General features: G+C 50.8%; 1 protein-coding gene and 2 long non-coding RNA genes across 3 annotated transcripts; 2 read left to right on the top strand and 1 right to left on the bottom strand.

The window, feature by feature from the left end:
• Positions 1-4,315: 4,315 nt before the first annotated feature.
• Positions 4,316-10,974, top strand: Gm41404. The gene is made up of 2 exons (XR_875679.1): positions 4,316-4,699; positions 9,195-10,974. It is a non-coding gene; the product is annotated as a predicted gene, 41404 (long non-coding RNA).
• Positions 10,975-12,119: 1,145 nt separating this feature from the next.
• On the bottom strand, positions 12,120-15,422 carry Gm36026. Its single transcript, XR_875678.2, has 2 exons — positions 15,030-15,422; positions 12,120-13,548 (listed from the first exon to the last, which is right to left on the bottom strand). It is a non-coding gene; the product is annotated as a predicted gene, 36026 (long non-coding RNA).
• A 1,800-nt stretch (positions 15,423-17,222) lies between these two features.
• Krt8 (keratin 8) lies at positions 17,223-24,854 on the top strand. Its single transcript, NM_031170.2, has 9 exons — positions 17,223-17,667; positions 19,940-20,148; positions 20,925-20,985; positions 22,039-22,134; positions 22,627-22,791; positions 23,049-23,174; positions 23,492-23,712; positions 23,847-23,905; positions 24,432-24,854. Exons 1-9 carry the CDS (start codon positions 17,326-17,328, stop codon positions 24,623-24,625), a joined length of 1,473 nt encoding a protein of 490 aa, NP_112447.2. The 5' UTR covers positions 17,223-17,325; the 3' UTR covers positions 24,626-24,854.
• Positions 24,855-24,859: the final 5 nt, after the last annotated feature.

Genomic DNA, 24,859 nt, shown 5'->3' with positions numbered 1-24,859 from the left:
TGGGACTGTTGGTGTGTACTCATCTAGCTTGGCTAAAGCACTGCTTAGAGCCAGTTTCTGATCTACATCTCCTCCTCCTCAGTCTTTTCTTCTAAAATTTATTTTATTTATTTATGAAGTAGTTTTGATCTGTAGTAAAAATTGGCATGGGACTTACTACACAACCCAGCTGGTCTCAAACTTGAGGCAATTCTCCTGCCTCAGTCTCTCAGGCACTACAAGTAAGCTTGACTCTCCGTGCCCAGCTTATATCTCTTCCTCGATTTGTCCACTCAAAGCTTTTGCCCACCACAGAAAATTATGGGCTTAAAAATTATGAAAATTTGAGACTTTAAATATATATGTGTGTTATATGTACCTATGTTGTATGTGTATATATTAACACGTTTATATTTAAATTCTTCATCACATATGATTTACAATGTCCTTTTTTTTTTCTTTCTTCCTTTTTAATTTATTTTTTGCCTGTTTTGTACTGTTTTCAAGATAGGGTCTGATTATGTAGCCCTAGCTGTCCTGGGACTCAGAGTTCCCTGTCTGTGCGGCCCACTGGGATTAAACATCTACAATACTATGCCTCACTTCTTTTTTTTTTAACTTGTTTTTTTTCTCTCTCTTTTTTTTAATTAGGTATTTTCCTCATTTACATTTCCAATGCTATCCCAAAAGTCCCCCATACCCTCTCCCCTATGCCTTGCTTCTTTTGTCAAATTTTTTTTTATATTGTCTCTCTCTCTCTCTTACTCTCTCTTTTGCTGTCTCTCTCTCGTGCAAACCTGTGTGTCTGTGTGTACGTGTGTGTACATGTGTATGTGTATACATGCGTGTCTGTACATGAGTGAGTGTGCGTGTCTGTATGTGTGTCTGTGTGTGCATGTGCGTGTCTGTGTATGTGCGTGTCTGTGCATGTGTGTGTGTGTACATGTGTGTGTGTGTCTGTGTCTGTGCATGTGTCTGTGTGTGTACATGTGTCTGTGTGTGTCTGTGTGTGTATCTGTGTGTGTGTCTGTGTGTGTACATGGTTCTGTGTATATATGTGTGTGTGTGCGTGTGTGTGACGGGCACATTCTACAGAGCACCTATGGAGTCTGATGACAGCCTCTCCTTGACAGTCAGTTCTCTCCTTTCACCATGTGGTCATTGGGGATCCAATCAGATATCAGGCTGGAGCCAAGCACTGTTACTGTTGACCCATCTTGCTAGCCCATCCTTTTCTTCTCTTAACAACATCTCTTAATGAGATGTTCTTAATGTTTTGTTGTTGCTTTGGCTTTTGAGACAAGGCTGGCCTTGGATTAGCTGTGTAGCTGAGGATGAATGACCTTGAACTACTAATCCTCCTCCTCCCACTTCTACTACCACAACATATACCTCTTAAAACAGCAGTAGCCCACGCTGAGCATGTGTGGTGCATCAGGCACAGCACTTTACAGACATCACATTGCTTAGTTTCAAGCAGTTCAGGGAGGCAGTGTCTGAGCTTCAGGCAATGCCAGGCTTCTGGCTTCAGAAGCAGGCGATGCTGCCTGCCAGGCAGGGATTAATGGAGGTGGTCCTTAGCTGGTATTATTTAGCTATTCAGTTTGGAACCTGTTTAGTTAGAGTTTCTGTTGCTGTGATAAAACAGCAGGATCAAAAGCAACTTGGGGAGGAAGAATTTCTTTTATCTTACATGTCCACATTATCCACATCGCAGTCCATCACTGAAGGAAGTCGGAGCAGGAACTTAAAGCAGGAACCCGGAGGCAGGAACTGAAGCAGAAGCCCATGGTCCTTACTCGCGTGCTCCTCATGGCTTGCTCAGCCTGCTCTCTTGTATGATCTAGGACCACTTACCCTGGGATAGTACCAACCATAGTGGGTGGGGGCTTTTCCATATCAATCATTGCTCATGAGAATACCCTACTTGCCTACAGGCCAGTCTTACGGAGGCACTTTCTCAATTAAGATTTTCTCTTCCCGGGTATATTTGGGTTTGTGTCAGGTAGGCAAAAGCCCCCACCACGGCACCTGCAGATTTCAGGTGAGATATAAAGGTGACCACTGAGATGGATGGGCAGCTGCCATGAATGTTCTGAGAGGTTGGCTTACCCAGGGATTACCCAGAAGAAAAGAGATGGAGGCAGATTCGAATAGCCTCTGTGGGGGAGTTCCCCGTGTTAGCAGTGCATCTCAGAGTTCCAAAGGGCACAAAGTACACTATTAAGATTGATGGTTGAGGGGCTGGAAAGATGGCTCAGCGGTTAAGAGGACTGACTGCTCTTCCGAAGGTCCTGAGTTCAAATCCCAGCAACCACATGGTGGCTCACAACCATCCGTAATGAGATCTGCGCCCTCTTCTGATGTGTCTAAAGACAGCTACAGTGTACTTACATAGAATAAATAAATCAATCTTTGGGCTGGAGTGAGCAAGACCGGAATGTGCAGAGTTCCTGAGTTCAAATCCCAGCAACCACATGATGGCTCACAACTATCTGTACAGCTACAGTATACTCATATACATAAAAATAAATCTTAAAAAAAAAAAGAATGATGGTTGAGGTGGAGAGATGGCTCAGTGGTTAAGAGGACTGGCTGTCATTCCAGAGGACCCAGGTTCAGTTTTTGGCTCTCATGTAGTGGCTCAAAACCATCAATTCTAGTTCCAGGAGATCTGATACCTTTTCCCAGACTTTAATGACATCAGGCACCCACTTGCTGGACTTGCATAATGCAGGCCTGACACTCACGCACTTAAGATAAAATAAAAAATAAAATCTTTTTTTTTTTGTTTTTTTTCCGAGACAGGGTTTCTCTGTGTAGCCCTGGCTGTCCTGGAACTCACTCTGTAGACCAGGCTGGCCTCAAACTCAGAAATCCTCCTGCCTCTGCCTCCCAAGTGCTGGGATTAAAGGCATGCGACACCACTGCCCAAAAAAATAAAATCTCAAAAAAGAATTGATGGTGGCAGCCATGGGGACCTGCTTGGGTAAGAGTTCATGATTTGGTAACAGAAAAATTCAGTGAAGATTCCGGTCCTTCATACGAGCCAAGAAACCCCTCTTTAGCTGGGAAGGCTTTGCTGGTTTTCCCTACTGGATGATATTCATTATGCTCTCTCTCTTCTCTGCAGTTAGAGCAGTTCCTCATTCTTTCTTCCCTCTGACACAGAAGTCGGAAGGCCTCTTATCTTAGGCAGTGTCTGTTTCTGGTCTCAGTTGAGAAAGCACACACAAGGCTTGAGAAGGGTTACAATGTTTCTCTAAAATGGGTGGCCCCTCCTCAGCTCTGGGCGGGCTCCCACTTGGCCACAAGGGGGTGCTGGGTCAGAGCAGGCCTCGGTGGCGGTGGCACACATGTGGCACACATGCTGGCAGCAGAGCCTTGGGGCTGGGTTTGGCCCCACCCCTTGTTCAGGACCTTTGCTCCCAGCCGGTCAATGCTCTGGCCCTAGTTGCCATGGCAACCTTTAGTTTATATAAACAGAGTCGTCCTCATGGTGTCCAGGTAACTGACACCTAAGTGTCTCCCCAGGGATAGGCTGGAATTTCAGTGTCCAGCCCCTAAACTTACCTCAGGGGAGGCCAGAGGAGGGTGAATCATTGCATTTTGGTCCTTTACCATATTTGGTCTTGTCCTGCTGCCCCTCGCCCAACCTATGTCCTCCTAGAGTTGGGAAGGGCTGGAGAGAAGGCCTGGGACTCACTGGGGGGGGGGGGGGCATTAGCACATGTAGTGTGTGTGTGTGTGCAGGGGGTTGGCTTTGCCCTGCTACCCAGAGACTTAGCTGCCAACCCTAGGATCCGAGAGAGGCAGTCATTGATCATTTCTTCCCTATTCTCCACATTCTTGGATCCGGCGGAGAACAGAACCTGTCTGGGTGGAACCGGCTCGCACACCCGCTCTGCTGAGCAGAACAGGGCAGTGTCCTGAGGAAGGTGCTACGGTTTGCAGTGGGAGAGCTGTGGGCATAGAACCCCAGACCCTGCTCGAACCCTGACCGCTACGCATGGCACGAGTTGCTTCTCAAAGTCCTGGGTTCCTTACACGAAGATAAAGAAAATTATACTGAACTCCCACCAAGGTCATTGTGAGGATCCGATGGGACAATAAATAAATAAATAAATAAATAAAGGAAAAGTGTTCACAGTCCGCTCACGGGCTGGAGTTACAGTCAGGGTGCTTAGCTATACCCACAGCAAGAGAAATCTAGTCCAGGGTGCTTAGCTATACCCACAGCAAGAGAAATCTAGTCCAGGGATGGGACAGATAGTCCAGGGATCTAGTCCATGAGAAGCCTCCTGTTGGGAGGCTTCTCTCTGGATGCTGGGGGGAGGGGGGAGGAGGGCTGCCATATTGTGTTCATTCAGCAAATGTTTGCTGAATGTTGGGTGTGTAGAGCTGGCAGGGAGTCTCAGGCTTCAGCAGCAGGTGCAGGTGGCCAAGAGGCACAGGACGAGGAAGGGAGGGCACAGCCCTGGGAGGCGGGCTCAGCGTGGCAGCCAGTGCCAGGTGGGCAAGACTCAGCCTCAGGGGACAGATGAGAGCTATGACCTTTATTCAGAAGGTGATGGGAAGCCGGGGCTTGGGAATGGCAGGATCAAAGCAGTGTTTGTAGAAGACTGGTCTGCCTGCGTGCTGGCAGAGGACTACTCAGATCGAGTGGGGGAGGAGACAGGAACATTTCCTTACCTGGCAAGGGAAAGTGTGGTTACCAGAGGTCAGTGATGTCATCGATACCACCTGCAGAGGGGGGTGACTTGCATATCTCCCTGACAGGTCTCACTTGCCTGTGAGGAGGGAGGGGAGCTTGGCAGGGGGTTGGGGAATTTCTCAGGGACACCAGGAACCAGAGAACAGAGCCTCCTTTTTCTCCCCTGTCCCTTTCCAGGTCTGCTTAGGGTGGAGGCATGACAGGGGCCACAGGCCTGACAGTAGGCTGTCTCTGTTTCTCAACTCTGCTCTGGTCTCCTAAGTTGGATCTAAGGTTTTGAAACTCACAGAAAGAGAAACCGTTGGGCCGCATTAACTTGAGATTGTCAACGAGGGCTCAGAACGGAGGGGAAATCGAGGGACCGTGTTGTGCCTTGCTTTTAGGGCTGGCTGATAAGACTCTAGGTCCCTAGCCTTCATGAGAATCAACCACCTGGCCCACCTCTGCACCTAGATGTGCAGAGAGGCAGATCCCCTCTGCTCCCATTCCACTTCAGAATGACCACACATCCGGGAGTGAGTCAGGTGTGCCTCAGGCCCCAGCCCTGGGTTCTGACTCAGCCTGAGCTCTTGGAACCTCTGGAGAGCCGGGGAGATAAGGTTTATGGCTCTGGCTTGGGTAAGGCCGTGCATACAGGCCACCCAGCTGCATTCCACCTGGGAGAGAGGGGGATGGCTCACTCAGGCTTCCTCAGGAATCAGACTGTCTGACAGCTCTGGTTTCAGAAGCCCATTAAACATCTCAGCTTCTGGAGGTCATAGCTGCATGCTCAGGCCCTGTCCTGTGGAGGCTTGTTTTGCCCACTATGTGTTTGGCAGCTGGGCAGCCTGATCCTGACAAGAGAGAGAGGGAGAGGGAGAGGGAGAGAGGGAGAGAGGGGGAGAGAGGGGGAAGAGGAGGGGAAGAGGGGAAGGGGGAGATAGGAGAAAGGGTTCTGTTTGAGGTCAGTGTACTGAGAAAGTAAGTTGAGGCAGACTAGCCTGGATCTTTTTAGGTAAGGGAGGGAAACAGGAGAGAGGGGCCAAGAAAATTCTTTGTTTCTTTCTTTTTTGAAACAGGGTTTCTCTGTGTAGAACTCACTCTGTAGACTAGGCTGGCCTCAAACTTAGAGATCTGCCTGCCTCTGCCTCCCGAACGCTGGGATTAAAGGTGTGCTGTACCAGCCCTCAACCGAGGAAACCTTATAATTGTGTACTTTATCTTACACAAGAGAGAACATAGGCAACAGGCCCAAGCCAAAGCTGATGCCTTCCTCATGCTGTCTGCTGTAGATCAGCAAGTAGCTCCTCCATGTAACTCAGCACCCCAGAGACTCACTGGCACCGGAACTCAGCTTAGTCCGGTCCCAAGTGGAATTTTCTTGCTAGTTTACATTGTTCTAGATTAAGACAATTCTCAAAACAAAAAATTTACTGCATTTTGTTTAAAAGAAAATACCCCCCCCCAGGTGTGTTTGTTTGTTTATTTTTTGAGACAGAGTTTCACTAGGAAGCCCTGGACTAGCCTGACACTCTATACACCAGGCTGGCCTGTGCCTCCCTAATGTTGGGATTAAAGGCCATATTCCACCACCCTGGCATTATATTTTAATTAATTAAATAATTTAATTAGTGAATGTGTGTGTCCACATGGACACCATGGTGTGCTGGTGAAGGACTAAGGACAAATTGGGGAACAACTTTTTTTTCTCCTACTATTTGTGTCCCAGGGATCAAACTCAGGTCTTCAGGCTTCGTGGTGGCAATGGCTTTACCTGCTGAGTCATCTTCCTGACCGGAATTTTGTTTAATTTGAGTCATAACTCCCCAAAACAAATGGATTTTGACCACAAATCCTAGTGTTCTTTGGAAGTGTGTGGTGGGTGGATTGGCAGATGAGAGAGGAAGTGAAGATAGCTAGTTTGGGGGTGAGTGGGAAAGGTGGCTTATCTATGTTTAGGGTTCCCCCCCCCCCCCGGCCTCCCCCCTCCCCCGCTCTAGTCTCTGGACACCACCTCCCTTATCAGAGGTGCTGGCTGGTCATAGTCTGGGTGCTGACAGATCCAGAGAAGAGGGAACCCAACTTTGGGTATTGGAGCGGGGGTGGGGTGGGGAGAGGTAGGGGGTGAGAGGGGTGGGGAGAGGGGGGAGGGGGAGCCAGAGAGAGAGGGAGAGGGGGAGGGGGAGGGGGAGGGGGAGGGGGAGAAGGGGAGGGGAGAGGGAGAACCATGCTTCTGCCCAGGTACAGTATGCTCTATGGCCTCAGGGGATGTCCCTGGAGTCCGCTCTTCCACATCCTCATCTGTGAAAACAGGGTGTTTGAACAGTCTTCCTGGTTTTAGCTGAGAGGTTTTAATGGGTTATAAAGCAGACACTGTGCGGGAGAGTACCGGGAGCAGAGGAGACAGGGCCCAGTTCAGGCATTCACTGGCTTCTAAATTTTAACTGCCAGGCTCGGGACCCTTGGCTTATTTCTCATCCATGGTATGGATTACAACCTTAAGGAAACCCTAGGCGTACCTGTGCATACCACATGCCCAACCCTGTGATGTCCTGTGGAGCCAAGGCTACACAGTAGAGGCTCTAAGCTGGTAGGCCAGAGGGAACCCATGTTGGAGGCTTCCTGGGGGAGACTGTAGGCAAGGCCAAGGTAGAGGAATGGGTGGATAGGGCCTTAGGACTGCAGAGGTGGAATGTTCATGGGAAGCTGTCAGTCAAAAGGGACAGGCTCAGGCCACGGGGGGGAGGGGGGGGGAGTAGGGAATGACTGGGCGTGGAGGACATGGTGCCATGGGCCCATGGGTCTACGAAGATGTCTAGGAAATCAGGGGAGGTGCAGTTGGAGGCTTTGGAGTGAGGGACACTGGTTTGGAAGTGAAGAGTCCCCTCCCCTCTCCTGTTGGGGCGGTCCCTATGCTTTCTGGGTTCCTGAAGCTGGTTTTCTGTCACCAGTAACTCTTGGTGGCCCCTAGCTGTCACCTGGGAAACCAGGGCAGGCTAGGTGGGTGATACGTTGGGGACTGGATGACAAAGTTCTGTCAGGAATGCAGAAACTGCAGAGTGACTCCCGTTGCCATGGGAACATACCTAACAAGTCTCAGAGGCTAAACTGGCTCTGGCTGGCCTTGAGCCAGTCCAATCTCACTGTCTAAGTCAACAGATTTCTTTCTCTGAGACCTATGAATGGGTCACTGTGTGAGGATTTGGAGTTATCTCAGCCCATAGAGACCAGGGAATGTGAACGATAGGTGTGTTAAAGGGTAGTGAGGAGCAGGTTAGTTCTTTAGCTAAGCTAAGCCTCTCTCTCTCTCTCTCTCTCTCTCTCTCTCTCTCTCCTTCCCTCTCTCTCCCCCTACCTTTCTCCTTACTTCTTTCCTCCCTCCTCCCAGGTAGGAATGAAACCCACCTTCATTCTAGGAAGAGCCCTACCACTGGGCTGTATTCCTAGTCTGGTCCGTCTGGTTTTATCTCATGGTAGACAAGGCCAAGTCAGCCACTGGACCCACTCAACCAGCATGTTCCAGAGTTCAATGAGATGGTTTTCTAGTGCAAAATGTATGCAGTTTGCAAGGCAGTCAAGGTTTCTGTCCCACGTAGCATTCCACAGCACTGGGCAGAGGTCCTTTACTCATGCTGGAGTCCCTCAGTGGGGATAGCTTAGAGACTGGGCAGATAGTGACTGTGTGACTTGATGTGATCGATTTGTGTGGCTTTGGATTTGAGAGCATTTTCTTTGTGTTCTTGACAAGCACTGCTTTTTTTTCCCTACTATTGTTTTATTTTCTTAATTACATTTATTTCTATGTGCATACATGTGTACATAAGAGGGGAACATGTCCTATGGGTCTTGTGGAGTTCTTTTCTGCCACAAGGGGCCTGTAGGTTTGCCTCAGGTCACCATTGCCAGCCCGACTATTGCCTCCCTCCAGCCCCAGCAGGGATTCTCTGTGTAGCCCAGGCTGTCCTGGTACCACCACCCAGCTTGACTATTGCTTCTTTTATTTGGACACATTTCCTAAGTGGAACCACGGTAGAAATTACTTAGAGGCTTTGGAAGTCGCCTGGGCCTGGGCCTGGGCCTGAGCTCTGACCATATTACTCTGGCAGGAGGAATTTTGAACTTTATTGTTTGTATTTGCAAGTGGGAATGCTGCCTCTCCCACTGGCTGTTTTAGGATCATAAGTAACATATGCAGGAAAAGAAAGGACACTGTGACACTTAGAAGCCAAACAAATGAGAGCCACCACTGCCACTGCCACTCTCCTGCCCACCCTCAGAACTGCCTTTACCACTGGCAGGGACCAGGTCACAGGCAGGGCACCATTTGCATGGCTTGCTCCCTAGGGACTGGATTTGCAAGCGTCTGCTTTGCATGGAGGGTGATTTTTGCCTGTTATCTCTTCATTACAACCCTGTAGAATCCTCTCTCTTTCTCTCATCCCAGTTGCCAGCTCCTTTTGGGTGGTCTCAAGCCTTCTCCTGAGCAAACTCTCCTCTTCAGTCGTCTCTTGTCGCCCGGCAGGTGCTGCAGAGAAGACACTCATCTGTTCCAAGGAGACTGTTTCATGCAGAGGGTGCCATAACAGTCAAGCTAATGTGACCTGAAGCCCATGACTGTGCTCCAGCCTGTCCCCTCTCTGAAGGATGGACAGACAGACATATGTACATTTCTGGTTGGTGAAAAGGGATCTTGGAAAGGCTAAGTAACCAGCTCACCTCACACAAGAAACTTCTCATTGCACCTGTCCTGGGCTGCAGCGGGACACTAGAACTTTTGAGAAAAAGCAGGGACCCTCCCCTAAGTGCGAGGGGTCTGATAGGTCCCTCGCCTATCTCAGCTGGGTGAGCTTGGGTGCACAATGCCTCCTAGCCGCTATTTAGTGCTGTCCTGCTTCTTCAGGCCAGTTGTGAAAACTAGGTAAGAGCAGAAAAGCTAGGGATGTAACTCAGCGGTAGAGCAGGAGTTCAGCATGCCCCAAGTCCTAGGGCTGATGCCTCCCTCCCTCCCTGCACCCCCCAAAAGAAAATGTCACCTTTTTCCAGTGTGGCATGATCAGCAGGGGAGAAAATAGGTCACCAGGTCACCATCATCAGCCTTTGCTAACTACTGAGTATACTCTGGCCTTTCACACACACACTCACATGCACACATATACACACAGACACACACACATGCACACACACATATACACATACCTGTCCCACCTGTTCCACTCTTCCCTAGGAATTTTGGGCTTGGCCCCTTGGCTTTTTACATTTTCATATCTTTCTAACTACCTTTTTTTCAGGTTTCTGATTTGTTGTTGTTCGTTTTTTTAAAGACAGCATCTCTATAAAGCCCTGACTGTCCTGGGGTGTGCTGTGTAGAGCAGGCGACTTCAAACTCACAGAGATCCACCTGCCTCTGCTGCTGTTCACACACTTCTGGTTTGTAGCTGTTTGTTGTGTTTTGTTTTTTGTTTTTGTTGTTGTGTTTGTATGGGGCTGGGATTGAACCTAGAACTTCACAGTGAACAACAAGTACTCTACCTCCAGCCTTTACACCTTACTTTTCTAGTCTGGGTGTGGTAGTGCATGCCTGTATTCCCAGCACTTGGAGAGGAAGCTGAGGCAGGAGCATTGCCATGTGTTGAAGGCCAGTTTGGATTACATATCAAGTTCCAACCCAGCCTGGGTTACAGAGTCTGACTCAGCTATCCTACCAGACCCTCATTATTTATTATTTTTCTAAATTTAGCTTGCTCAAAGGTTCCCTTTCCCTAAAAGTTCTACAGCACATGTCTTAATCCTTTATTTATGTGACATCAATGGTTTGTTGGCAAGACATCGGAGGCTGGCTCACTGTGTATGCTGACATCTTCATGAGCCTGTAGCTCTTTGGGGTTCCACATCTGTATTTGTGTACATTTGAGTCAGTGCCAGTAATGAACATCTGTTGTTTTTGCCTGCCTGGCCTCTCCCACTTCTCATTTTGGTGAATGGCCTCTTTTCTCTCCTTGCATTAGTTTGGGTGGGCCTGACCCTCCCCGATTTCCCACTGGCTCATCTTGGGATCTGTCTGGCTCAAGTGATAGCATTTTATTATTCTCCTGACCAAAGGCTTGGTTCAGAAATAGGCATGTGATCTGTCAGCTGATGTAGCGTCACCCTTGGAATTTCAGCTAGACACATCTGGAAATAAGCAGTCCCTTGGTGATATCCATCCTAGTCACAGCTTGGGGACAGCCTGCTGAGGAGGAGGGAGAGTACAAGCCAAATGCACTCCCAACTGAGAAAACAAATAAATGATCTTTTATGCTGAAGCTGGGTTGACTGGGTATCAGTCATTTGCTATCAAGAGCCTAGTTCTGTGTTGTGTGTTGGACATGTGTGTATGTGTGGTGTGTGCTGCTGTGCACATGTGTCTTATGCACATGTCACAGGTATAGGAAGGCAGCGTTTATGAGTCTGAGATGGTGGGAGCAGGGCGGGAAGAAAGGATGGCACATGCACTTATGCTCATACGCATCATGGGGATGTGAGCAGGCCAAGGGGTTGTGGGCCACACGTATGAGAGAGGAGGAACACATGTGTATGTGTGAGTGTGTGTGTGTGTGTGTGTGTGTGCGTGTGTGTGTGCTGTGCTCATGGTGAAAGGGAGGGAGGGGCTCTGAGGACAAGTTGAGGTTGTGTGGAATGGGAGTAGACCTGTGAGTTGCTCTTCTGGGAGAGAACCTGAGGTCCTGCCTAGCTTTGCATTCAAATGTATATGTACCCCCAAAAGCACCTGCCTGGCCAACAGGATGGCTCAGCCTGGAAAGCCATGTGCTACACAAGCCTGGTGACCTCAGTCCTGTCTCCAGAAGTCACATGAAAGTGAAAAGACAAAAAACAAACAAACAAAAAAACAAACAAAAAGTGAAAAGAGAGAAGAGACTCCATAGTTTCCCCTGACCGATTATCACACACATGTTCAACTGTTCATGCACATGCCATGCAACCTCAGTTTGACCTCACAGTCCCTCTGTCTCACACACACACTCACACACACTCACACACACTCACACACACTCACACATACTCACACATACACACATTTACATACACAACTCACACACTTACATACACTCACACACAGACACACATACACTCACACACACACACACTCACAGATACTCACACATACACACATTCACATACACAACTCACTCACATACACTCACACACACTCATACACAGTCATATACACATGCACATACACACAGTCACACACACACATACACACATTCATACACACACTCAAACATACTCACATACACTCACATACATACTCACACACACACAGATTCACATACACACTCACACACACACTACTAAAACTACTTATAATTAAAAAATACAGCCTGTCTATTATCAGATCCACCCAACTACAATCATCAGCGCTTTCCAATGGCCGAAGACAAATTCCTTAGATAATCGAATGTTATATAGACTCATAAAATTTTTGTTGATGTTGGTGAAGCTGGAACGATCAGAGGCAGTTTAGGCACACCCATGAGTATCAGAGGAGGAAGCTGACAGGGGAGCGAGGTTGGAGCACAAAGATTTCCCCAGAACAGAGGCATTGCTCCCTCAAGTCAATGGGGACTGTGGGCAGGGCTGGCCTTGGGGCACTCCCTTCTGAGGAGCCTCCCTCAGCCCTTCCTCTCCAAGGTTGCAGTTGCTTTTATGGCTGATGATCTACTAAAGCTCCTGCGATATCGGGGTGTCTGTGGCCCCCAGTTCTGAGCTGTTTCTAAGACAGCCCTGGATGCGGCTGTTTCTTTGCTGTCTATGCTTCGTTGCATCAATCAGAGGGACCTTCCTAAGCCAGAGTCTCCTGGCCAGGGCTGTGCAGAGTGATCTCTGACCAGGTACACATTGGCCATCCAGCCCTCTGTGCATCCAAAGCCCCTATCTTCTTACGCCTAGTCTCAAAACCCTCTGCTCTCCATCCTGCCATTCACATGACATGACTGTGGAGAACAAATGGTGATGGCCTTGGCCATGGTGGGCTGAGACACTGAGGCTAACACACCTCCCAAAGGCCACCCTGCCATTGTCTTTTCAGGGCTCTTCTGGTCTCTGAGGCTTCTCCTTATGTCACTGATCCTATGAATCTGGGAAACAGAAAGGACACTTCTCTTCATCCGGGAGACAGTGCTTAACATGTAGTCCTGGCTGACCCTGAACTTGCTATGTTGCTGAAGATGCGTATAAACGTCTGGTCCTCTTGTATCGACCTCCTGAGACATAGGATTACAGGTGTGCACCACCATGCTTAGTTTATGTGGTGTTGGGGATGAAACGTCTGTGCATGCTGGGCTGGCACTCTATCAACTGAACAGCCCTTGGCCCAAGAGTCTCTTCTTGGCTAGTCCAGAGCACCCAGAGCCAGAAGCATCTGCACCTGACTTGTTAGCTTCCTGGGGTACTCCGGAGAGTTATAGGAAAGCCAGGCATTCAGAAATTCTTAGCCAGATCCCACGAAGCACAGGCTTTTAGGAGTAGATGACTGGAAGATGTTCTTTTCCAACTTCAAAAGATTCCCATTAAGGGAGGCTCTAGAATGTTCCGAGGGACCAGAGAAGGTAGGAAAGGGCCAAATGAAACTTGGAAGTTTTCATTGTAGACCCGGTGGGCTTCAGGTGGCAGCGGTGTGAAGAAGGAAGCTTCGCCATCTCACTTGACCCTGGGTCTTCCGGCTTCTTGGGGCCGATGACACAGTCCTTCCCATCAACTATGCATCTTCTGGTGCTGTATGTACCAGAGTGAACACTCCCTGACTTGGAAGCTTGATTCTCTTCAGGGTAGTCAGTCCATTTCCCGTTTTGAGGCTTTAATTATCAGAGCCATGACTTAAAATGAAGAAAAGAAAAAAATATATCAATCACTCGAGCCTGGTGGTACAGGTCTGCAGTTCCTTGAGTCTGTCTGACAGGCTGAGGGAGGTGATAAGCTGGAGTGACCTGGACTACACAGCAAGTTTAGCCTGAATGAACAACCTAAACAGTCTCAAAACACTGGAGAACGGAGAGAAGGCTGGGGATGTAGCTCTGTGGTGGATCACTTGCCCCCTCCGTTTGTTAGGCGCAGACAATGAACAATGTTGCCTGGAGGCACACAGCAAGGAACCAACAATCAACTTAATTACTTGTTCTGTGGCTTACAGATGGCAGTCCACACCATCTGTGGCTTCCTATTTAAGCTGTTCAGCTGCATACCCCCAGCTGTTTATACTCCCAGCTGTTTATATGCTGCCGCTCTCAATATTTAAAATTGCTCTGTTGTTCAAAGTGATTTTGGTACTTTTAGGACATTACCCCCCATGCAGGGACGGCCTTTACTTTGCCTCCTGTTCCTAGCCCAGGGTCTGGTGTACAAACTCACTGCTCTTTTACGGAGCTCATTTATGCTTCTGCAACACCCCCCCTTTCCTCCTCTGAGACAGAGTCTCTTGTTCTCAGGTTGGCCTTAAACTCAAAATGTAGCTGAGGAGAACCCTGAACTTCGCTCCTCCTGCCCCAACCTCCCAAGTGCCAGAATTATAGGCATGGATCACCACGCCCAGTTATGTGGTACTGGCACAAAACCCAGGTTTTGTGGCATGCAAGACAAACAATTGAGCTACGTACGTCCTAAGCCACTAACCACCCCATGATTATATTTTTAAAATTACTTTCATTTACTTGTGTATATGTGTTCAGTGGCAGAGGAAGGCTGGGTCTTAACATAGGAGGCCTCCTTTTCCCCTTGGCTTTCCAGGAAAGACATATTAGGGCAGAGCTGTCTGTGCAGGGCACCCTCACCTCCTCACAAGTGTGTATGACTCTTTTGTTGAACAAGCTTTGGTGACCACAGTGGCCAGAGACAGCCTTACAAGGACTTATACCTGTGGCTGCCCTAGTTTGGTTCTTTCTTCTCTGACCACTTGGCCCTAGTCCCTGAGCCCTTTCCCTTTTACCTCTATCTTGGGGAAGTTCCAGGACAGAGCAGCTCTGGTTTCTCTTGCTGAGCAGAGACCATATTGGGAGGGGCTGGTTGGGGGGGTCTCTGGAAATAACAAAGAGTTGACAAATGGTAAGCCCTGGGTTGAGCTTTGAGCTGCACAGCACAGGGGTCTCACCTTTACTGCCTCCTTACCCACACCTTGAGAGACACTCCTGGGACCAAGAAACCAGGCAGCTAGGGTGGAGGAAGCTGAGATTTCAGAAAGAGAGCTGGATGACGAGCTTTTACGAGTTGCCTAAATCAGTCCTTCCCTTCAGGTCCCTCCAAAACTGGTGTGGGGGAAGGGGAGAAAGGGAGAGTTGGCTGTCCCTCCCCAGGGCTGTCATACCTGTCTGACCAGCTGCTCCGTTTCTCCTTCCGCTTTCTCTCACAGCTCGGTGCGGCGCCGGCCGCGGTTCCCTCCCTTTGGTTTGCTGGAAAAAAAAATCTCCAATCTTGCTGGGTGTGGGCCTGTGTTAGAGAGGGGGTGATAAACACACACCTAAATTGATTTTCACCTGAAAACGGAGTGTTGACTGAGGGGGATGTGAGAGGGCCTGGTGTAAATAGGATTTCCCTTTTCCTAGCATGCTGGAAGCCCAAGGCTGGGGACTCCTAGCAAAAGACAGGCAAGGAAGGAATATGGTCTCTGTGCAATCCTTGGGGATTTCTAGATTGGTCTTTCTGGAAGTGTCCTCAGACAGACAGACAGACAGACAGACAGACAGACAGACACACACACACACACACACACACACACACACAGGTAGGGGTGGCTTCTCAGACAAAGAGGGAGAGAGGTGTGCCGTGTAGGGAAGGAACATGTCTGTGTGTCTCTAGGGGTGACTTTCTGGGTCTCTGTCCCTTTTGGCAGGAACATATATGTGCCCATCCTGGGTCTCTGTCCCTTTGCCTATATGTGCCCATAGAGCAGTCCTGGGTGTTTCTCCTAGGGGGGCGGAATCCATAGACAGTTCTCTTAGTAGGTGCTTACTCTTTTCCCTGGCTATGGGGTGGTGTCTGCTACCGCCCAGTTCCCCAGGGAATTTGGATATCTGTCATCTATTGGTTTCCTTAATTGAGATCCACCCAATCCCCACATCACACCCTGAAGTGCCTTCCAGAGAGCCCAACCCATCAGGTAATTTAATTGCAGGTGGAATCTTTGCCTTGGGGACCCAAACCTCTTGCCTGCTTGCTCCACCCAGGCCTGGAGGGCCTTGCTCTGCTCCCCAGTCTCCAACCTCTCACAGGTGCAGGCTGTGCCCCAGCTTGTTCTCCTGACTCACTCTGATAATGGGATAATGAGTTCAGAGAGACAGGTGCAGGGAGACAGGGTACTATCCTCATCACATCTGGCCAGCCTGGGGCCGGGGGCAGAGGAGAAGGGTCCAGGTGGCTGGAGAATGAGTCACCACCAGCAGGGCCATCCCGTTCCAAGGCACCATGAGTCACTGCCCTGGCAGCCTGGGGAAGGTGTCTCCAAAGAAGCGATTGCAACAAAGCCCCTGTGCCTCTATTCTCTGGGGTCTCCCTTTTCTGCCTTGGCCTCTGTCCCTCAGTCTTTGTTATTCCTCGAGGCCTCTGTCTGGTCTGGGGAATTCTCTCGGGTCTGGGTAGGAAAGGAGAATACTGTGCTGTGTCCAGAGAGAAGAGCTGCGTTTGATTTCTCTTTACCTTGCACAAGAGAGAAGACAGCTAGAAGCCTGTGTTTCATTCATTCCTCAAATATCTACCTACCTTCCCACCCCCCTTTGCCAGCCTATGGGTGCAGGATGCTGCACAGGTAGCGGGGTGGGGTAGTGGTGTTAGCTGTAACCTGGGCAGACAAAGCAAACAGGAGCTTGGGAACGAAAGGGCCCTGCTGGTCAGCCTGGCCAGCTCCACCTAAAGGAGGTCTCTTGGAGGTATTAGGAGAGACCAGCCAGAGATGTGGTGGATGAGGCACACCCTCAGTCCTAGTGCTGGCTGGTAAAGGCCGGTGCCGGCTTTGGTTAGGCTTCAGGGTACTTATACCCCCAAAGGGGTTGTGACCCCCCCCCCCCAAGATTCTGAACCACAGGATATTTGATATGTCACCTCTGGGAAAACATAGCTCTATCCCTAGAGGGATTGCAACCCACTGGTGGAGAACCTACAGCATATCTGTTACGTGACTCCCGAGGAAGGGCCCTTCCGACCTTCCTTGAGTTTCAACTTCTAGTGAGTTCTAGTAGCTTGCCTGTGTTGAGTTGAGACCCAGTGTTTTAAACTAAAATGCCTGGGAACCCTTTCAGCCCAAGTAGTTCTCACAGGAGGGCAGGAGATAAGACAGCTTAGGTCAGAGATCCCAGGCTCACTTCCTGCCTTCACAGGGATCAATTGCTCTCTCCTGGATTTTTAGGGTGGGGCTGGAGAGGGATCCCGGGTGGGAACAGCTCTCTGCTGCCCTCACCTGAGTCCCGTCTGGAGGTTGCAGACGTTGGGTTAGGCCCTGCCCTCTAGTGTCTAGCCACTCAGGTAAGAGGCCCTTTTCCCTCCCCTGGGGCTGGCCTCTTCTTTTATAAAGGGCCTTCGCTGGGCGCTGTCCCACCGTCTAGAAGCAGCTGCTTAGCTCGCTCTCGAACCTCCGTCTTCAGCTCACTGCCTTCGCTCCAGACTTCACCATGTCCATCAGGGTGACTCAGAAATCCTACAAGATGTCCACCTCCGGTCCCCGGGCCTTCAGCAGCCGCTCGTTCACGAGTGGACCCGGTGCCCGCATCAGCTCTTCCAGCTTTTCCCGGGTGGGCAGCAGCAGCAGCAGCTTCCGGGGAAGCATGGGCACCGGCGTGGGTCTGGGCGGCTTTGGCGGGGCTGGTGTCGGGGGCATCACAGCCGTCACGGTGAACCAGAGCCTGTTGAGCCCCTTGAAGCTGGAGGTGGACCCCAACATCCAGGCTGTGCGCACTCAGGAGAAGGAGCAGATTAAATCCCTGAACAACAAGTTCGCCTCCTTCATTGACAAGGTGAGACCCCTCTCTTCCCGACTAACCGTCCTGCGCTCGCTCTTTCTTCTGCTGACACAGAGATGCGTACATCTCTCCTCGCACCCCCCATGAGCTCCTGTTGGGACCCACCCATTCTGGCCACACTCTCTTCTACTTCTCTCATACCCTTTGGCTTGGGCCCAGAGGGTCTGAAGTGCTTGTGACTAAATCTTGGAGCACCTTCCCATTCACTGGAGGGCCTGGTCCCTTCCCTGTGGCTTTGCTCTCTGGTGGCGGGGACGCCCCCTCGCCCCCCCGCCCCCAACTGCCCCAAGGTTTCCTCATGGTGCCCCGTGCATTGTGTATTTTTCTATCTTCCTGTTAAATAATGGAGGGCGGTGTAAGGATTTTAGAAGGTTTCAGGTGTCTTGATTGAACCCGACAAACGCATATGGAGGTCTTTGGTGCCCAAGGCTAGAGAGTGGGGGCTCCAGGCTGAGTCACTGCTCGGCCCCTGCCCTGCTCCAGTGGGCGGGGCCGCTGTAGAGCCAGGGCGGAGGTCTTGGGTCTGCCCTTCCACCAGGAGTGGGGTGGGGTGGAGGGGAGGGTGAGTCTCAGGGCTCCGCCTCGGGAAGGCCCGTGCGAGATTCAAAGTCTGCGGGCGTTGGACACTCCGCTCCTGTTTCACGACCTGTTAAGACCGGAGTTTATGGCCTCAGATAGCGTCGGCCTACCCACGCCCCTCTGCGAGCTTGGCCCTTGTACCCCTTTCACTCTTTCTACGGTGGCTCCGCCCCAACTGCCTGGTTCCTTTGCAAGCCGAAAGCCAGGCCAGGTTTTGCAGTCCTGTGGCACAGTGGCCTTCGTGGCCCCGGGACGATTGGCCCTTTTTTGCTGACTGGCTCCTGAGAGGCGGTGTGGGAACGGGAGGAGGGAAAACACGGGGCTGAGCCTGTGGAATCACAGGACGCCCCAGGAGCGTCTGCCTCTTCTTCACAAGGGTTTACTAGCTCCAACGGTCCGGTCCCTAACTCCCCCTAGAATCCTGATGGAGAGCAGTTGGCTCAGACATGGCATGTGCCTTGTGGTTACAGGGCCCGGCAATTTCCTCCAATGGGCCATCTTGTCAAGTTTGACTTCCTCTTCTGTAAAATGGACACGACAGGCCCCAAATCAGTTTCTCTGCCTGTTCAGCTCAAAGTGTGACGAGCTTTAGCAGCACCTGGCCCGAATTCAGCATTCCATTAGAATGGATTACTTGGGTTATTATTATTATTATTATTATTATTGTAATTACGGGGAAGAAAGGATTTATAGTGTGGGTTGTGGGAAGGTAATCCGATTGTTCCCACAGGATGGCTTTCTAGTTTCCCCCCAGTTTAAAAAGTTAGCGCTCCGGCCTGAGAGTGTGAAGTGCATTTTGCTCCTATGGAGCAGTCAGGCTATTATCCTTACAAAAGGCTTTTCCCTGTACCACGTCTTGGATTGTGCGCTCTAAGATGTGAAGGGGGCAGGGAGGGCGGGGTTGGTTGTGGACAAGTGGGAAGAGGGTCGTGGGACTCCCAAGGCTAAGGGGTCTCCAAGGCTGCTCCAACAGGGTGGGAAGGATGGAAGGAGACGTACCTGCCTGCTCTCTTGCTTCATCTTCTGCTAAAAGTGGGCCCTTGTGGAGAAGGGGCTCCCAAAAGCGCCTACCTGAGCCTTCTGGAGCTATTTGCAGGGTTGGGGAGACCCAGACCAAGTTACACAGCTCAGGGTAACAGTAGTGTTGCTATAGGAAGCAGGGAGAGAGTTCCCTACAATTCCCAGGATCTTTATTCAAGATCCCTTCGAATGATCATCGATAGTGTGATAGATGCCATTCTCAATCCTACATACAAGGTAACGAACAGAAAACGAGGCTGTGATGTATCATCTATTCAAATAAAAGCCCCTCCGCAGCTACAGCTGCAGCCTCCCCCTCCGCAGCTATGGCTGCAGCCTCCCCCTCCGCAGCTACGGCTGCAGCCTCTCCCATCCCAAGTCCTGGAGGAACATGGCTCCCGACGCTGCCATCACCAGGACACTGCACTATTTCCCCAGGACATACGTGACCACGGGAAGGGACAGTGATTCCCTCCCTCCCTCCCTCCCTCCCTTCCTCCCTCCCTCCCTCCCTCCCTCCCTCCCTCCCTCCCTCCCTCCCTTCCTCCCTCCCTCTCTCCCTCTCTCCCTCCCTCCCTCCCTCCCTCCCTCTCTCCCTCTCTCCCTCCCTCCCTCCAGATCCTGACTATAGCCTGATGTGGAATTTTTTCGTGTCCTCCCCATGCAGGTGCGCTTCCTGGAGCAGCAGAACAAGATGCTGGAGACCAAGTGGAGCCTGTTGCAGCAGCAGAAGACGTCGAGGAGCAACATGGACAACATGTTTGAGAGCTACATCAACAACCTCCGCCGGCAGCTGGAAGCCCTGGGCCAGGAGAAGCTGAAGCTGGAGGCTGAGCTTGGCAACATGCAGGGCCTGGTGGAGGACTTCAAGAATAAGTGAGCCCCCTCCCTGAATAAAGTCCTCTTACGCCGCCTCACTTTTGGGGGGCACGGGCCTATGTTCTCGTGACCCTCTGCATAGGGGATAGTTTGGTCCTGTGGCCACATGGTCAGTTTTGCTTCAGTCTCAGGACTGTCTAGCCCAGGACAACAATTTCCTGGTTAGGTAGTGTGTACCTAAGCTGGGTGCATGTTTGTATTATTTCACTCAGGAGACAGAGGCAGGAGGATTGCACAAACACACCCTAATTTCAAAGTGAGTTCTAGGCCAGCCAGAACTACATAGTAAGATTTATTTATTTAATTTATTTTGCACTTAAATGAGAGAGAGAGAGAGAGAGAGGCAGCCAGCAGTTCTCACTTTTTTACTTTAACAGCTATGATCTGGCAAGCTCTCCAAAGAGTGCTCTGAGGTCCCATGACAGGATCCATGCTAACTCTCTTAGCATGCCAAGTCTAACGTGTATCTGGAGACTGCTTTCCTGCTCCAGGCCTCCCCACTGGCTGAGCATAAGGTTGGGTGGGGGTTGGGAAATGAGTATGGGGGGCAGAAGGACCAGCCTTGCATGCCCTGTATCTCTGAACTGAGATATTCATCTCCCCTACCCCCCCCACCCCCCGTTCCCATCAGAGAGCAAGGTAGGGTAGGATTGTCTCTCTTTGTGCACACATTTCGCATGTACAAAGCCTTGGGCTCCATCCCTGGCAGCAGCAGACCCAGGACAGCCTTTGCCTTCACCTTCACCCGCTGACTCCTGGTCTTTTCTTACCAGGTATGAGGATGAGATCAACAAGCGTACAGAGATGGAGAATGAATTTGTCCTCATCAAGAAGGTGAGGGTCTGGGGGTAGGGCTGCGGAGATGGCACAGAGGTTAAGAGGACTTGCCTTTCTTCCAGAGGACATGAGTTCAGTTTCTATTAGCCATATCAAATGGCTCACAACTGCCTGTAACTGCAGCTCCGGGGAATCCGATGTCTTGGGCCTCTGAGACACAGGAGACACCTATATGCAGACACAGGAGGAGACACCTATATGTAGACACAGGAGGAGACACCTATATGCAGACACAGGAGGAGACACCTATATGCAGACACAGGAGGCGTGGCTTTGGGATTTAGATTAGGAATTCTCTGGGACTTTCTAACGAGCTCATTGCTTTCTAAGTAATAGGACAAATTCTTTTGCCAACCGATGCCTTCTAGATAACAATAGAAAGGTAGACAGGATAGAGAGTTAGCTTCCTGCCATTAGACAGAATACCAGATATCAAGTTGGACAAGGTTATCGGTCTAGCCTAGCTTTCTGGAGGGGTGGAAGCCTGCAGGAAACAGAGATAAAGAAACATGGCTGGAGGGCTGGTGAGATGGCTCAGTGGGTAAGAGCACCCGACTGCTCTTCCGAAGGTCCAGAGTTCGAATCCCAGCAACCACATGGTGGCTCACGACCATCTGTGATGAGATCTGACTTCCTCTTCTGGTGTCTGAGGACAGCTACAGTGTACTTACATATAAAATAGATAAATCTTTAAAAAAAAAAAAAAAAAAAGAAACATGGCTGGAAATGGCTCAGCAGTTGAGAGCACTGGATGCTTTTCCAGAGGATCCAGTTTCGATCCCCAGCACCCACATGACCGCTCACAACTGTCTGTAACTCCAGTCTCAGAGGCTCTGACACCAAGACATAGACACACGTACAGGCTGAATACCAATGCACATGTAATAATAATAATAATAATAATAATAATAATAATAATATGCATGGTTGCATGGCTGGGATCCAGGGGAATAGAAAGAGGCTGGGTTGGAGGATCGGCAAGTGTCAACCATGGGCAGATGTTGGGGAGACCCTGCGCACTGAACTCGGGCTCCTTGCCTTAACCCTCAGGATGTGGACGAAGCATACATGAACAAGGTGGAACTAGAGTCCCGCCTGGAAGGACTGACCGACGAGATCAACTTCCTCCGGCAGATCCATGAAGAGGTACGTTCTCAGGGGCTGGAACGGACTGGACCTCCTGCCTGTCAGTGTCCTGCTCTGCACCAGCCAACAGGCTGTTTCTGTCTTCCGGCACACCGATTAGCAAGGGCCCTCTGTTCAATAACCACAGGCAGCGGTTATAGAGGCTCTGCTCCCTACTTGACATGGGGAAGTAGGCTGAGGAGTGAACTAACCCACTCCAGGTCCTCATATAGAGTGGGAACCCAGCCTAACTTAGGCTCATGGTGTCCTCAAAGCCCCTCCCCTGGTCTTTGAGCTGTTTTGAAGACCCCTCCCCCCGGCTGTTTAACTAACTTCAGGTTTCTCTTGATGCTGCCCTTCATGGCTCAGTTTTGACCCTAATCCTAACCCTGAGTCTTCCTTCCACTGTAAATTTGATGTCTTCAAACCCTGGCTCTCACTTGCTCCTTTGTCAGGTTGCAAAGGGTCCTGTGAACAGGGACAGAGCCTTACCACCCACCCCCTGCCCTACAGGAGATCCGTGAGTTGCAGTCTCAGATCTCAGACACGTCTGTGGTGCTGTCTATGGACAACAGCCGCTCCCTGGACATGGATGGCATCATCGCTGAAGTTCGTGCCCAGTACGAGGACATTGCCAATCGCAGCCGAGCTGAGGCTGAAACCATGTACCAGATTAAGGTAAAGAGCAGGGGGGTCACAAGCCTGGGTCTCCCTTCCTGGCCCGTTCTGTGTCCTGGATCATTGAGGAGGGAGCAGAGAACCAAATCCCACGCTGCCTGCTGTGGACTGGCTCCACACAATGGAGGCCTGGAGGTCTGGAAAGGGGCCTTCACTGGTGTGTGCATGTGAGTGTGTGTGTGTCGGTGTGCACACGTGCAGGAGCTTGGTGGGTGAGATGTCAGCTGAACCCTCACCTCCCTTCTTGCCCCCTGCAGTATGAGGAATTGCAGACCCTGGCTGGGAAGCACGGGGATGATCTGCGCCGCACAAAGACAGAGATCTCCGAGATGAACCGCAACATCAACCGCCTGCAGGCGGAGATTGAAGCCCTCAAAGGCCAGGTACTGGTGGGCTCTGCCAGGACTGGGAAGAGGGGGAACAGCTCAGTTGCTCAAGGACTCGCCTAACATGCCCAAAGTCCTGGGATCAGTGAGGCATAAAACGAGGCATGGTAATATGCACTGGTAACTACAGCAGTTGGTAGGTTACCAAAGGAGGGTTGCTGTAAATTCAAGGCCAGCCTGGGTTATATAGTGAGTTCTAGGCTAGCCTGGGCTTCAAAACAAATGACAACAAAGAGAAGCCCAGTGCGGATGGGCCTTAGGGAGGGACATACACCAGATGCCACCTGGGTGCTCATATGTCTCCTTCCCCACAGAGGGCATCGTTGGAGGCAGCCATCGCTGATGCTGAGCAGCGTGGGGAGATGGCCATTAAGGATGCCCAGACCAAGCTGGCTGAGCTGGAGGCTGCCCTGCAACGGGCCAAGCAGGACATGGCCAGGCAGCTGCGCGAGTACCAGGAGCTTATGAACGTCAAGCTGGCCCTGGACATCGAGATCACCACCTACCGCAAGCTGCTGGAGGGGGAGGAGAGCAGGTGGGTTTGGAGGTCTCAGGAAACTGGGAATGGGGAGGGGTGGGTGCTGCCCGGAGCTCTCCTGGGACTTGGATTCTGCTCCGGGATGAAAAGAGTCACGGGTTGGCCCTGATGCCCCACGCATCTGGTTACAGGCTGGAGTCTGGGATGCAGAACATGAGCATTCATACGAAGACCACCAGCGGCTACTCAGGTGAGAGTCCTGGGCCTTGGGGATGGAGGGTAGGGGGCCCAGGAGGTCAGGGTGGAGGTCAGGGCTTTGAAAGACGCTGTTCTCAAAAGCAGTTGATAGAAACAAAGGGAAGGGGTTGGACTCTTGTTCTCAGCAGAATTCCAGGGTGATTAGAGACAGACCAAGGACTCAAATAATATGCTCAGTAACAGAGTCCCACACAAATGCTCACCACGGGCTGGACCTGTGCTACGTTCCTCATGTATGTTATTGTCTTTTACGCTTCTTCACATTCTTCAACCTCAAAACTCCCTCCATGTAGCTTGAGAGACGGGCTCATTTGAGTGCTAGTCAGGGCCTTGCAGCTAAAAGGGGAGCTTTTTTGATGTTCAGTCTGCTTTTCCGTGTGGATGAGGAGTGACCCAGGCAGGAATCGGTCAGGTCTATACCAGCCTCTCCATCTGTGGTTGTCAGAGGGTGACTAGGGAGAAGAGGCTCTACGCCCATGCTCACACAGCTGTCTCTACCCCTTGTCTCCCTGGACTAGGAGGACTGAGTTCATCCTATGGGGGACTCACTAGCCCTGGCTTCAGCTACGGAATGAGCTCCTTCCAGCCCGGCTTCGGTTCTGCCGGGGGATCCAACACTTTCAGCCGCACCACCAAGGCTGTGGTTGTGAAGAAGATTGAAACCCGAGATGGGAAGCTGGTGTCCGAGTCTTCTGATGTCGTGTCCAAGTGAATGGCCACTGAAGTCCTTGCCAGCCTGAGCTCCTGCAGCTGCTCAGGGCTCACGGGGAGACAGCTGTATGGCAGAGTGCAGGGAACTAGAGACCCGTCCGAGGATCAGCCCTAATCCTCTGGCCAACCTTAGGAGGAATTTCCTATCTGGGATATCCCAATGGCTTCTGCCTCCCATCCAAACCCAATTCAGTTGTATTTTCTAAAATAAAGCCTCAGCTGGCTCTGTCAACTA

This window comes from Mus musculus, chromosome 15, assembly GCF_000001635.26.
Source record: "Mus musculus strain C57BL/6J chromosome 15, GRCm38.p6 C57BL/6J".
Lineage (NCBI taxonomy): Eukaryota > Metazoa > Chordata > Mammalia > Rodentia > Muridae > Mus > Mus musculus.
The sequence above is the reverse complement of the archived record's forward strand: the minus strand, read 5'-3'. Positions and strand labels throughout refer to the sequence as shown.